Source organism: Haliotis cracherodii, unplaced genomic scaffold (genome assembly GCF_022045235.1).
Source record: "Haliotis cracherodii isolate W230 unplaced genomic scaffold, xgHalCrac1.p SCAF_2, whole genome shotgun sequence".
NCBI lineage: Eukaryota > Metazoa > Mollusca > Gastropoda > Lepetellida > Haliotidae > Haliotis > Haliotis cracherodii.
The window spans coordinates 64,447,335-64,462,660 of record NW_027266275.1 but is presented as its reverse complement, the minus strand read 5'-3'; the positions used below and the strand labels follow the sequence as shown (position 1 = coordinate 64,462,660).

Here is a 15,326-nt window from a genome sequence, read left to right as displayed (position 1 = left end):
AAACACACGTCGTATGTTCTCCATATCTTATTAGGATCAGACTTCCAGCCTCATCAATTTAACTTTAATTATTAAATAAACATTTACCTTGTTAGTAAGTTGTTACCCTTTCAGCTGTGAACTTTCGTGAATAGTTTTGAACATCAAGCGTGCCGCATGTTGTCATTGGAATAAGTACTTAATCCAGAGCAACATCCGCAAGTTATGAATTGCATAGTCATCACATACAGTCTGAAAGCAATTTGTAAGAGTTAAGATTCAGCTGTAACCACTAAAAGTAAGAAGTGAGTGATGAAATCACACTACTATATGCTGTGATAAATATTTGCGTCTGTTGTCATATACTTATCAATTTATCTAATAAATCCTGTGTTGTATCACTGCCATCGTGTTTCTCTACATTCTTTTGGTAAAGTTTTTAATGCGATCAACCACTCATTACCTTCCTTTTTGTAAACAAATAACCTACGAGTCATTTGATTGGCTAAGCAGCTCGCATGCTGCTGCTCCATTGTTTGATAAGGTGTTTTGAAATTAGCACAAAATTGGTACCTCTATGGTGTTATATAACATTTGTTTTTATTGTCCAACCCACATGTTATTTCATACATTATAATAATTTGCAGTCTGAAATAGTGTTGAACTGGCTTATTTGTCGAGAAAATCGTGCTTAGTGTCATCGCTCAAAAAGTGGTCGTCGAGTTGTTTGTAAACTAGCATTGAGCTAAGTAAAGAAGGAGTTAAAACATATTTTACACATGTTTTAACTATAACAGGCTACATAAACTTGTACAAAAGATCGAACCTCCTTGAAGAAAAACACAAGAATACCCTCATATATATTTATTTTTCTCAGAAAACAAACGTTAATTTTTCTATCTTAACCATGCACATTTATACACATATATCTTCAAGTGTGCATACACATACATGTATCCTTGTCCTCGTTAGCTGAACTATCATCCGACCTACATTCCATAATTGGAATAACACGAGTGTCCGATAACGTGAGGTGTCGTCCATGGACCCCAAGACCTGCGTTATCGTGGGGGATGACTGTACCTTGAATGTTATTGAGACATTGTCCCAACAAAGTAAGTAGATTACCAGTTAGCAGACAAGGTTTTAACATGATGCGAAAATGTGCATCCAGTATGCTCAAATGTATAGAATAGATGCAGATTGTATAGAATGGATTATTGCACCCTGAGGGATACCCAATTCTTTACAAGAAATATTACACTCCTGTACTTGAAATAGTATTACAGTACACTTCATTTCTTTCCAGAACCCTCATATTTCCTGTAGAAAAGAGTTACTGTATATCGTCGTCTAAAAGGAGCCACATGTATAAGGCGACCCCCCTGTACAAGCCTTCAAAATCAATGCTAATTTATGTACTCTGTCTATAAATCGAGTCAGAATGAAGCATGTCACCAGTGCATACACAGTCCCTACATTTGCAATAAAAATGAGTTCCACAGAAAATAATTACAACATATCGCTTCAGAAAATTCAAGGAAACAAACAGATCATAACAATTAAACTTGGTGAATACAAATTTGAGATAAAACATCACTAGACATGATGATTTAACAATTAAATTGTACTTCCTGTTCTGATAGGCTTTGTTTTATACGCAGAGATTAAGATTACCGTGTGTATTGTCTTGTAAACTGAGCTGGAAGCAACAATCAGCTGTGCACACATTTCCAGAATCTACAGCTGATTAAAAATTATCCTTATACTATAAGTTTAAAGAATTTGGATACAATGATTGTATGCATTGTATCTGAAACTATTATTTTATCAGGAATAATTTATTCCAATATCATGTTAGTTTAGTTGCAGCTTCACTCAAAACATTATAAATAAATAAATAACTTTATCATATAATGGGTAGGTTTCTCGGCAGGATAAAGCCAACGAATATAAACGATATCCTTTGGGGTCATATGCGGATAGAGGTGTAAATATCAAAGGTCAAGTAGGGACTACTTTCACTGTTTATAAACAAACATGGCGTCGTCCTCGTCATTCGGAGATCGAGTAAGAATTAACCATCGGGAATCTGGATAAACTATAGGGATAATTGCTATCATTATCAAAAAGAACAGTCTAATCAGTCTAAAATCAGTGTCTAACTGTGACGTAGCTAAGGCTTTTTATAAGTTTGGCAACTTTGGAGATATAAATTTCGAAACAATTTTGCGAGGGCACGAGGCGTAGCCAAAAGGGATCAGTAGCCATATGTGTGCTTGTAGACCTCTGCGGCTTGAAACCTTCTCCACAATTTAAAATAGTTGGATTTGGCCGAAATATGTTTGAATTGTTACCTTGTTTCGTTTTGTCGCTGTGTGTACATCTGACTACACTTCTTAACGTTATGACAGGACAGACCGACTGTCAACAACGTCTGACCGTGGCCGTGACGTCTTATAGACTAGGGTTAGAGTAGCTTCCCTTTGACAAAAGGCAGTTACTCTAGCGGACAGACCGATGGATTGCCGCAAAAGGCTATTAAAAACAATTGTTGTTTTGCGTATATGTTGCTTCGCCACTGTATAAGAAACTGATTTCAGTTTGAACTATATCGGCTACTGTTACTGTCCGCCTGACACATCACTTACCATGCTTACCCTGTGACGTAATAAATATTAATGCGCGCATTCCAAGAAAACTCGCAATGTTTCCGTAATGTTTGTGAGAGATGGAAAGCGATTTTGAAGCACAGAATTAAAGAATGACATTATATGGAAAAGAGGTTATCACGCTTGTGTGTTTGGGGATGGTAAATATCCTGTATTAGGAATAAACACTATGTATTTAGCTCACCAAGGCTCGCTAAATACAATGTTTATTCCTAATGCAGGATATTTAATTGCCCATATTTAAGGTGCATATAACACACGAGTGTGTATTATACGCGAATAAATAAGTCTTGTGTACATTGATCATTCAGAAGGAGTGCTAATTGGGATTGCTCACTAGCCAATATATTAGCAAATATCGCCGTTGGCGCTTATTAGAGCGGGGCGGTTATTAGGTCGAATATGGGGGTAGATGTGTTGTGAATGTAGTTAAATTACCCAATATGTGGGGGTAGATGTGTTGTGAATGTAGTTATATTACCCAATATGTGGGGGTAGATGTGTTGTGAATGTAGTAATATTACCCAATATGTGGGGGTCGATGTGTTGGGAATGTAGTTATATTACCCAATATGTGGGGGTCGATGTGTTGGGAATGTAGTTATATTACCCAACATGTGGAGGTAGATGTGTTGTGAATGTAGTTATATTACCCAACATGTGGGGGTAGATGTGTTGTGAATATTGTTGTATTACCCAACATGTGGGGGTAGATATGTTGTGAATGTAGTTATATTACCCAATATGTGGGGGTAGATGTGTTGTGAATGTAGTTATATTACCCAACATGTGGAGGTAGATGTGTTGTGAATGTAGTTATATTACCCAACATGTGGGGGTAGATGTGTTGTGAATATTGTTATATTACCCAACATGTGGGGGTAGATGTGTTGTTAAAGTGTGTGTCTGGCTTCAGGCACAAGGAGGTGTGCCAGAAGTCCCCAGAAGACATCTGTGCAGAGATGACTAACACAGGAGAGGTGAAGTTCCACAAGAGGCTTCCGGCTCCCAACCATCTTTCCAGGTTTGTAGTTTTGATGTGTGTGGAGAAGTAAACTCTTCACTAACAAATGAATGAATCTGTTTTATCTGTCAGTGCTGGTCAGGAATCTGTGATGTAGGGTCAGAACACTCTCCTACCCAGAGTTCCATGCGGCCAGCAGCCATCCAGCATAGTACCTCTGCCACAGGCCAGCGCCATGTGACGCTTCGTCACAGCATTCATAAAGAAAGTATCATCAAAGCCCAGCGGAGAGTTAGCGATACGGTTACTTTGATGTATAAATATATATTGTCATGCAACTCACTGTCCCAGTTGTAGTAGTATATCTTTGTAATTATGCAAAACAATATGTAAAGCGGCCCCCAATACTTGCATTAGTCCTTTCTATACTGGTTTCTGAAAAATCATGTTTAACTACAAACAAGAGAAAAGTCCAGTCACATGATATGCAAATAAGCCTTGATGTGAGATATTGTCTCCCTCAGGACAATGCGCGGCTACTTTGAGCAGTGGCTGAGGAAGATGTTGCGGTGGGACGCAAAGGCCAGGGGAGGGGGCCTCACGCCGGACAAGAGGCCCAAGTGTTTTAACATGCTGCAGCATGCGCTGGACTTGAAGGTCAGTGGACTGGTTGTGATATCAATTTGACATGGGACCACATCCTGTCTTTCTGTCACACTTCCTGTCTTTCTGTCACACTTCCTGTCTTTCTGTCACACATCCTGTCTTTCTGTCACACATCCTGTCTCTCTGTCACACATCCTGTCTTTCTGTCATACATCCTGTCTTTCTGTCACAGATCCTGTCTTTCTGTCACACATCCTGTCTTTCTGTCACACTTCCTGTCTTTCTGTCACACATCCTGTCTTTCTGTCACACATCCTGTCTTTCTGTCACACATCCTGTCTTTCTGTCACACATCCTGTCTTTCTGTCACACTTCCTGTCTTTCTGTCACACTTCCTGTCTTTCTGTCACACATCCTGTCTTTCTGTCACACATCCTGTCTTTCTGTCACACATCCTGTCTTTCTGTCACAAATCCTATCTTTCTGTCACAGATCTTGTCTTTCTGTCACACATCCTGTCTTTCTGTCACACTTCCTGTCTTTCTGTCACACTTCCTGTCTTTCTGTCACACATCCTGTCTTTCTGTCACACATCCTATCTTTCTGTCACACATCCTGTCTTTCTGTCACACATCCTGTCTTTCTGTCACACATCCTATCTTTCTGTCACACATCCTATCTTTCTGTCACAGATCTTGTCTTTCTGTCACACATCCTATCTTTCTGTCACACATCCTATCTTTCTGTCACAGATCTTGTCTTTCTGTCACACATCCTGTCTTTCTGTCACACATCCTGTCTTTCTGTCACACATCCTGTCTTTCTGTCACACATCCTGTCTTTCTGTCACACATCCTGTCTTTCTGTCACACTTCCTGTCTTTCTGTCACACATCCTATCTTTCTGTCACACATCCTATCTTTCTGTCACACATCCTGTCTTTCTGTCACACATCCTGTCTTTCTGTCACACATCCTGTCTTTCTGTCACACATCCTATCTTTCTGTCACACATCCTATCTTTCTGTCACAGATCTTGTCTTTCTGTCACACATCCTGTCTTTCTGTCACACATCCTGTCTTTCTGTCACACATCCTGTCTTTCTGTCACACATCCTGTCTTTTTGTCACACATCCTGTCTTTCTGTCACACATCCTATCTTTCTGTCACACATCCTGTCTTTCTGTCACACATCCTGTCTTTCTGTCACACATCCTATCTTTCTGTCACACATCCTGTCTTTCTGTCACACATCCTGTCTTTCTGTCACAGATCTTGTCTTTCTGTCACACTTCCTGTCTTTCTGTCACACATCCTATCTTTCTGTCACACATCCTGTCTTTCTGTCACACTTCCTGTCTTTCTGTCACACATCCTGTCTTTCTGTCACACATCCTGTCTTTCTGTCACACATCCTATCTTTTTGTCACACATCCTGTCTTTCTGTCACACATCCTGTCTTTCTGTCACACATCCTATCTTTCTGTCACACATCCTGTCTTTCTGTCACACATCCTGTCTTTCTGTCACACATCCTATCTTTCTGTCACACATCCTGTCTTTCTGTCACAGATCCTGTCTTTCTGTCACACTTCCTGTCTTTCTGTCACACATCCTATCTTTCTGTCACACATCCTGTCTTTCTGTCACACATCCTGTCTTTCTGTCACACATCCTGTCTTTCTGTCACACATCCTGTCTTTCTGTCACACAGCCTATCTTTCTGTCACAGATCTTGTCTTTCTGTCACACTTCCTGTCTTTCTGTCACACAGCCTATCTTTCTGTCACACATCCTGTCTTTCTGTCACACATCCTGTCTTTCTGTCACACATCCTGTCTTTCTGTCACAGATCTTGTCTTTCTGTCACACTTCCTGTCTTTCTGTCACACAGCCTATCTTTCTGTCACACATCCTGTCTTTCTGTCACACATCCTGTCTTTCTGTCACACATCCTATCTTTCTGTCACACATCCTGTCTTTCTGTCACACATCCTGTCTTTCTGTCACAGATCCTGTCTTTCTGTCACACATCCTGTCTTTCTGTCACACATCCTGTCTTTCTGTCACACATCCTATCTTTCTGTCACAGATCTTGTCTTTCTGTCACACATCCTATCTTTCTGTCACACAACCTGTCTTTCTGTCACACATCCTGTCTTTCTGTCACACAACCTGTCTTTCTGTCACACATCCTATCTTTCTGTCACACATCCTGTCTTTCTGTCACACATCCTATCTTTCTGTCACACATCCTGTCTTTCTGTCACACAACCTGTCTTTCTGTCACACATCCTGTCTTTCTGTCACACATCCTCTCTTTCTGTCACACATCCTGGCTTTCTGTCACAGATCATGCGCATCCTGTCTCTCTGTCACACATCCTATCTTTCTGTCACACATCCTATCTTTCTGTCACAGATCCTATCTTTCTGTCACACATCCTATCTGTCTGTCACAGATCCTGGCTTTCTGTCACATATCATGCGCATCCTGTCTCTCTGTCACAGATCTTGTCTTTCTGTCACACATCCTATCTTTCTGTCACACATCCTATCTTTCTGTCACACATCCTATCTTTCTGTCACACATCCTATCTTTCTGTCACACATCCTGTCTTTCTGTCACACATCCTATCTTTCTGTCACACATCCTATCTTTCTGTCACACATCTATCTTTCTGTCACACATCCTGTCTTTCTGTCACACATCCTATCTTTCTGTCACACATCCTGTCTTTCTGTCACACAACCTGTCTTTCTGTCACACATCCTGTCTTTCTGTCACACATCCTCTCTTTCTGTCACACATCCTGGCTTTCTGTCACAGATCATGCGCATCCTGTCTCTCTGTCACACATCCTATCTTTCTGTCACACATCCTATCTTTCTGTCACAGATCCTATCTTTCTGTCACACATCCTATCTGTCTGTCACAGATCCTGGCTTTCTGTCACATATCATGCGCATCCTGTCTCTCTGTCACAGATCTTGTCTTTCTGTCACACATCCTATCTTTCTGTCACACATCCTATCTTTCTGTCACACATCCTATCTTTCTGTCACACATCCTATCTTTCTGTCACACATCCTATCTTTCTGTCACACATCCTGTCTTTCTGTCACACATCCTATCTTTCTGTCACACATCCTATCTTTCTGTCACACATCTATCTTTCTGTCACACATCCTGTCTTTCTGTCACACATCCTATCTTTCTGTCACACATCCTATCTTTCTGTCACACAGCCTATCTTTCTGTCACACATCCTATCTTTCTGTCACACATCCTATCTTTCTGTCACAGATCCTGGCTTTCTGTCACAGATCATGCGCATCCTGTCTCTCTGTCACAGATCCTGTCTTTCTGTCACACATCCTATCTTTCTGTCACACATCCTATCTTTCTGTCACACATCCTATCTTTCTGTCACACATCCTGTCTTTCTGTCACACAGCCTATCTTTCTGTCACACATCCTATCTTTCTGTCACACAGCCTATCTTTCTGTCACACATCCTATCTTTCTGTCACACAGCATATCTTTCTGTCACAGATCTTGTCTCTCTGTCACACATCCTATCTTTCTGTCACAGATCCTGGCTTTCTGTCACAGATCATGCGCATCCTGTCTCTCTGTCACACATCCTATCTTTTTGTCACACATCCTATCTTTCTGTCACACATCCTATCTTTCTGTCACAGATTGTGCACATCCTGTACGTGGAGGCGAACCAGTTGATCACGTACCCCGTGCCGGAGGAGCACACGATGCAGAACCTGCAGCTGATCATCGAGCAGGAGACGAAGATCCCGGTGGCGGAGCAGGACATCCTCCTAGCAAGCGGCATTCCTCCAGACCCCAGCGCCCCGGCCTATCAGTGCTGGACAGAGCCGGTGAGTCACTCTACTGGCCAGTTTGTAGAAGTAACCAACCGGTGAGGCACTCTACTGGCCAGCTTGTAGAAGTAACCAATCTGTGAGTCACTCTACTGGTCAGCTTGTAGAAGTAACCAACCGGTGAGTCACTCTCAATCTCTTTGTATAACTGAACACATCTAAATGCAGATAGTTTGCTAAGGTCAGGACATGTATTTATGGGTTTCATTAGCTGAATATTTATGTACAGTCTTTACTCTCTTATTAAATTAATTTGTGTAAGTGACTTCACATTTCAGAATGACGAGGAATGGATTGTATTTCTGTTCCGAAAAGGAAACTCTTCGCCCGGCCCCCGGAAGCAGAAGCAACTGCCTAGGATGGTTCAACTGATTGTGAAGGAACCCAACACACTCCTCCCGGCACATGTGAGTCTGCAGATGCACCTACTCATCTGTGTCCCTCATCAGTGTCACTCAACCCGTGAAGATCCGGGGTAGAATAGGTCTTCAGCAACCCATGCTTGCCGTAAAAGGCAACTATGCTTGTCGTAAGAGGTGACTAACGGGATCGGGTGGTCACACTCGCTGACTAGGTTAATGGATGTCATCATATCCCAATTGCATGGACCGATGCTCATGATGTCAATCACTGGATTGTCAGGTCCAGACTCGATTATTTACAAACTGCCGTAATATAGCTGGAATATTGCTGAGTGCTGAGTGCTGAGTGCGATGTTAAACAACAAACCAACCAACATTGGTGTCATCTCTGTTACTCATCAGTGTTTTCAATGATGAGAATGATATTGTCAAATTCAATTATTGGTATGGTGTTTCAATGATGGGCATGGTGTTTCAATGATGCTTGTGGTGTTTCAATGGTGTTTTTGATGTTGTCAATGATGTTTATGGTGTTACAGGAACAGAGAAGGGCCTGGGCACATTCAGTCTACTTCTGCCATGAACAGAATCTGGACTTTAAGAGGTTGATACTAAGTCAGAGGGCGGCCATGTAAGTTGCAGTACTTCCATTGTATTACGCCTGCACTCTGGTCAGTGGTAATAATTGAAGATCTAGAGCAGGGAAATTAACTACTTTCTCAGCACTGGCCCTAATAATTGTCGTTTTTCGGCACAAGTACCACAGGAATTTACCACAAGTACAATTTTTTACACCAATGTGTATCCAACAGATCGTTCTCTGTACTGAGTTATGACAATACCTTTAACATGGGAAGACGGATCCTATATGTTGAGTTTTAAGGATACTTTTATCATGGGAAGACTGATTCTATAAATTGAGTTTTAAGGATGCGTTTAACATGGGAAGACTGATTCTATATATTGAGTTTTAAGGATACGTTTATCATGGGAAGACCAATTCTATATATTGAGTTTTAAGGATATGTTTATCATGGGAAGACTGATTCTCTGTTCTTGATCTTGATGAATATTAAATGGTTTGAAAAGTGTTAAACTCAAGATTGAACTCAAGATTGAATGTGAAAAGAAAACATCAGTGGTAGGACCCCTCTGGTCATGGGTTCAAATCCCAGATTCGCCCTGATGATCATGCTTGGTTTGTCAGCTCCACCCTTGTTAGTAGTCAGGGAAATGGTATACATGTTTCACCTGGACCACTGATGGCGTTCTCTATGCGAAACCACAGAACTACAACTCGCCAACTCCAGTCTATGGGTGCTCTCCCCTTAATAGGGACGGAGCAAGCTCCTCACAGTGGTATCCTGTGTCGCGGAGCTCTCTATGCTACCACTGCCACCATTGAAAGCTCCACACTGTAAAAGCATGCTTGGAGTTGAACTCGCAACCGACTGACCATTATGTATACAAACAAGTGATGCCCGTCGTGACGCCAAATACTCTTACCCCAGTTTAATTATTTTCTTTGTTTGTCAATTTGAATTTCTGTTTCATTGCATCTATCATGTAATTGCAATAGTAGGAGTGAGTGAGTGAGTGAACCAATCTGATCAAACAAACAAAAAGGTAACTTCATCGGGCAAATATGGTCAGTCGTAAATCTTTTCAAAATTAACTGTTATGGCATTCCCAAAGACACAAACAAAGATATAAACGTTACAACATTTGGGATTAGAGGGTAATTGTAATGGCCGCTCCCACACTGGTGGCAGCGATGTTACCGAGAGTAAAACGAAGATGTCACGGGCTGGGAAGGAGCTTGAGGACAGTGTCAAGCTTCTCACAGTGAAAGCCTGTTCTCGGACCTCTCAATGCTGTCTTCGCCACCACCACAGCTTGCCACTGTGCTTGGTGGCCACAACCAGACATAGAGTCTAGTCGACTGCCTGTTATGTTTACAAGCAAGGGATGACACAGGAGTGCTTTCCCCTTGTGGGGTCAGCGTGTGTTCGTGTGCCCCAAGTGACCCTGCAACACAGGAGTGCTTTCCCCTTGTGGGGTCAGCATGTGTTCGTGTGCCCCCAAGTGACCCTGCAACACAGAAGTGCTTTCCCCTTGTGGGGTCAGCATGTGTTCGTGTGCCCCCAAGTGACCCTGCAACACAGAAGTGCTTTCCCCTTGTGGGGTCAGCGTGTGTTCATGTGCCCCCAAGTGACCCTGCAACACAGGAGTGCTTTCCCCTTGTGGGGTCAGCATGTGTTCGTGTGCCCCCAAGTGACCCTGCAACACAGAAGTGCTTTCCCCTTGTGGGGTCAGCGTGTGTTCATTTGCCCCCAGTGACCCTGCAATACAGGAGTGCTTTCCCCTTGTGGGGTCAGCGTGTGTTCGTGTGCCCCCAAGTGACCCTGCAACACAGAAGTGCTTTCCCCTTGTGGGGTCAGCATGTGTTCGTGTGCCCCCAAGTGACCCTGCAACACAGAAGTGCTTTCCCCTTGTGGGGTCAGCGTGTGTTCATGTGCCCCCAAGTGACCCTGCAACACAGGAGTGCTTTCCCCTTGTGGGGTCAGCGTGTGTTCGTGTGCCCCAAGTGACCCTGCAACACAGGAGTGCTTTCCCCTTGTGGGGTCAGCGTGTGTTCATGTGCCCCCCAGTGACCCTGCAACACAGAAGTGCTTTCCCCTTGTGGGGTCAGCATGTGTTCGTGTGCCCCCAAGTGACCCTGCAACACAGAAGTGCTTTCCCCTTGTGGGGTCAGCGTGTGTTCATGTGCCCCCAAGTGACCCTGCAACACAGGAGTGCTTTCCCCTTGTGGGGTCAGCGTGTGTTCGTGTGCCCCAAGTGACCCTGCAACACAGGAGTGCTTTCCCCTTGTGGGGTCAGCGTGTGTTCATGTGCCCCCCAGTGACCCTGCAACACAGAAGTGCTTTCCCCTTGTGGGGTCAGTGTGTGTTCGTGTGCCCCAAGTGACCCTGCAACACAGGAGTGCTTTCCCCTTGGGTCAGTGTGTGTTCGTGTGCCCCCAAGTGACCCTGCAACACAGAAGTGCTTTCCCCTTGTGGGGTCAGTGTGTGTTCGTGTGCCCCAAGTGACCCTGCAACACAGGAGTGCTTTCACCTTGTGGGGTCAGCGTGTGTTCGTGTGCCCCAGTGACCCTGCAACACAGAAGTGCTTTCCCCTTGTGGGGTCAGTGTGTGTTCGTGTGCCCCAAGTGACCCTGCAACACAGGAGTGCTTTCACCTTGTGGGGTCAGCGTGTGTTCGTGTGCCCCAGTGACCCTGCAACACAGGAGTGCTTTCCCCTTGTGGGGTCAGCGTGTGTTCGTGTGCCCCAGTGACCCTGCAACACAGGAGTGCTTTCCCCTTGTGGGGTCAGCGTGTGTTCGTGTGCCCCCAGTGATCCTGCAACACAGGAGTGCTTTCCCCTTGTGGGGTCAGCGTGTGTTCGTGTGCCCCCAGTGATCCTGGAACACAGGAGTGCTTTCCCCTTGTGGGGTCAGCGTGTGTTCGTTTGCTCCAAGTGACCCTTAATCTCAGGAGTGCTTTCCCCTTGTGGGGTCAGCGTGTGTTCGTTTGCCCCCAGTGATCCTGCAACACAGGAGTGCTTTCCCCTTGTGGGGTCAGTGTGTGTTCGTGTCCAACGCAGTGACCTGCAACACAGGAGTGCTCTCCCCTTATTGGGACAGTGTGTGTTCACAAGCAAAACTACTTTGGACATATCAAACAGTAAACAGGCTAGATTTTCGCAAACATCAAACACATTTTTTACAATTTCATTTTCAGGCTCAACTTATTACGAACAAATTCAACATTCCTTAAGTTAAAGAACAGAATGACAAATGAAATAGGACAGCTGATGGCAAGAAAGGAACATTTTAAAGAAAGGTAAGTCATGCAGCCAATACTATGTCAAAGTCAACAGCCAATACTATGTCAAAGTAAACTACCTCTCTATGATTGTAATCTAATAATGGCAGTATTGCGATGATAATGTCAACTATTATGGAAAAATATATATTAATCTATTTGTTGAAAAACAGCATAACTTAAGTAGTTTGCCATCACATTGTGAGTAATTTGCTCGTAGATTAACATAACATCATGTCAGGAAGTACACTGTAGGAAGCTTTTAATTAATATTTCAGTGAAATATATTCTGCAGTTTCTGATTTCTGTCAAATAACTGTTCAGTTATCAAATATAGCATGCATATTTTCCCTTCACATGCGCACTGCTTTACTGCGCATCTCATATTAGGGTCATGGTGGCAATAGTTTGTATGCTTGTTTATGTATGGAGGCCTTTTCCCAGGTTGATGGTACACAACTGTTTATTTGGTTACATACTAGTTTGAACAAGCAAAATCTAAAAAAGCACAATCCCCCCGCACTATATTTTCAAAAGTCATTGCCTGAGAACCAATTCTTTTATTTTTTTAAGCTTTGCTGATAGGGCATTAATGGGATAGGCACCTCAGAAGTCAACAGACATGATCCTACATATATTTTAGAACACCAATAGAGTGGTTACCCCAGTACACAAGTGTGTCTTTGCTAGTTATAGCCAAGGAATAAGGATCGTTCAAGTGTTCATGAAGTTAATGGTGTAATTTGTGAACTTTGTGTACACATCTTGTAATGATATCTCCATACAAGAACAGAGCTACAGATAAGCTTTTGGTTATTGGGGTATTTTACCCAGGGGGGTGGTTTTGATTGGTTATCCACAAATTTTAAAGGGTATTCAAATTTTTTTTTACTCACCTGTTTCTTGACATTTAGGTATTTAACTTAAAATCATTTAAAACTATGTGAATAGTAGTATACCCGTCCGCGTCTGCTTGTGGCTCCCTATCCGCCATTTTTTTGTTTACAAAACCTAGCATTGTAAGAAAGGAGATAATAATTAAATTTTTGTTGTGTTCATGGAGATTCCTGCATTCTGATTAGCTGAATTGGTCACGTGTTATTGCATTCATTTCTCAATGAATGTAAAAAAATTAAGCCACGCCCACCGAGGCGCACTTGTTTTATTACTTCGGAATGTCGGGGAATCCAAATATTACAGTCAATGTAATAGAAAACCAATGTGCAAACTTTTGCAAGAATCGGCTTCGCGGATTCATACAGTTTGCACATTGGTTTTTCGATTCATACCTCAATGAACAGAAAAAAATACACAGTCAATCCTTATAATTAAATTCGACAGCATAAAACATCAGCGACTAATTAAGATACAACATGTATATTGACTAGGCTCGATTGTGCATTTCAATTGCCATCTATCAGTATGTTTGTCGCAGAATCTTTTCCAAATGTCACTGTCGGTAAGTGAATTTGGTGATCGGCTGATACACAATCATTTTGTCTGACAGTTGTAATATACCCAATCGTTTTATCTAATTGTTATCATATATGCATTAATTTTATTTCAACAGGGTATTTATAGTTTTTGTTTGATATGCTAGAATTCGATTTATCTGCGGATTTCAATTGATATAATGAATATTTTACGCAAATACGCAGCTTATATCGAACTCTATCATGAAAGCAGAACCATGATGCATGATGATGCACTATGATGCATGATGATGCACGATGATGAATGACTGAAGTATGTTGCAACTGTCACTGTCATGTATTGACCTAGGCTGTCTGTTGTTTCCTCCCCAGCTTGGTGTTTGACATGCAGCATTATAAGGACCAGGCATCTAACGGGGGCATAAGTAAGTGGCTTGTTTGTTTGTTTGTTGTTTAACTCCACACTCAGCAATATTCCAGCTATATAATGAAGGTTTGTAAATAATCAAGTCTGGACCAGACAATCCAGTGATTGATATCATGAGCATAGATCCACGAAGTTGGGATACAATGACATGCATCAATCAAGTCAGCGAGCCTGACCACCCGATCCCGTTAGTCACCTCTTACGACAAGCATAGTTGCCTTTTACGGCAAGCATGGGTTGCTGAAGACTTACTCTACCCCGGATCTTCACGGGTGGCATAAGTAAGTACCCTGCAGTCATCTAACATCACTTGCTGTGAGAATGTCTGATCGTGTTTGGATGGGATCTACAAAAGTCACTACATGGACAAACTTATAAAAATGAGAAGTTCCAAAGTTGATGGCAGTTATACAAACTGGACCTGTAGCTAGGCAGGATTCCCGCTTCTTCTGCTCGCATCAACTGCCATTTCCCAATGCAGTTTTTTGGCAAGTGTCAATTTTTGCAAGTTTCATTGTTGTAAGACTCCTCTGAACGTAGGATTTATATTTAAAGCAAAAAGGATTTTAAAAATCTACTTCTTGAAACTCGCCATCGTTGAAGAGAATTTTGAAAGGCTTCATTATCATGGGCATAAGTAGGAATCGGTATGGGGCTGTTTCTGCTTCTGGAGGGGCGGTCGGGTAGCCTAGTGGTTAAAGCATTCGCTCATCACGCCGAAGATCTATGTTCCATTCCCGACATGGGTACAGTGTGTGAAGCCCATTTCTGGTGTCCCCCGCCGTGATATTGCTGGAATATTGCTGAAAGCGGCGTAAAACCATACTCACTCACTCACTTCTTCTGGAGCTTATCGTAAAACTGTCCAATAATTTTTTCATGAAGCTTTGCACAGATGGAAATACAGTGCATGTGAGCCTGATGTTGCCAAGCTGCCAACTGTTCCATCACATTTGTCTTACCATTCTTTAATGTTTAGAAGTGATTTGTTGATAGTATTTGTCATTCCCTTGTCCTTTGTCCCTGAAAATCCTGAGTCCTCCGTTGGGTTTCCAGGTACGAACAGATCCCCAGCAAGGTGTGCTGGTCCTAGGAGGCGACCTAATGGTCATGTGTGTCTT

At 42.6% G+C, this 15,326-nt stretch overlaps 1 protein-coding gene across 1 annotated transcript in view; it reads left to right on the top strand.

The window, feature by feature from the left end:
• LOC139469415 (inhibitor of nuclear factor kappa-B kinase subunit alpha-like) overlaps window positions 1–15,326 on the top strand; it is a 37,743-nt gene that overhangs the window by 11,083 nt on the left and 11,334 nt on the right. The window contains exons 7-13 of the mRNA XM_071251580.1: window positions 3,568–3,675; window positions 4,140–4,272; window positions 7,926–8,117; window positions 8,399–8,527; window positions 9,022–9,113; window positions 12,262–12,363; window positions 14,151–14,203. Coding sequence (XP_071107681.1) covers window positions 3,568–3,675; window positions 4,140–4,272; window positions 7,926–8,117; window positions 8,399–8,527; window positions 9,022–9,113; window positions 12,262–12,363; window positions 14,151–14,203 — 809 coding nt within the window. The remainder of the gene's footprint in view (window positions 1–3,567; window positions 3,676–4,139; window positions 4,273–7,925; window positions 8,118–8,398; window positions 8,528–9,021; window positions 9,114–12,261; window positions 12,364–14,150; window positions 14,204–15,326) is intronic.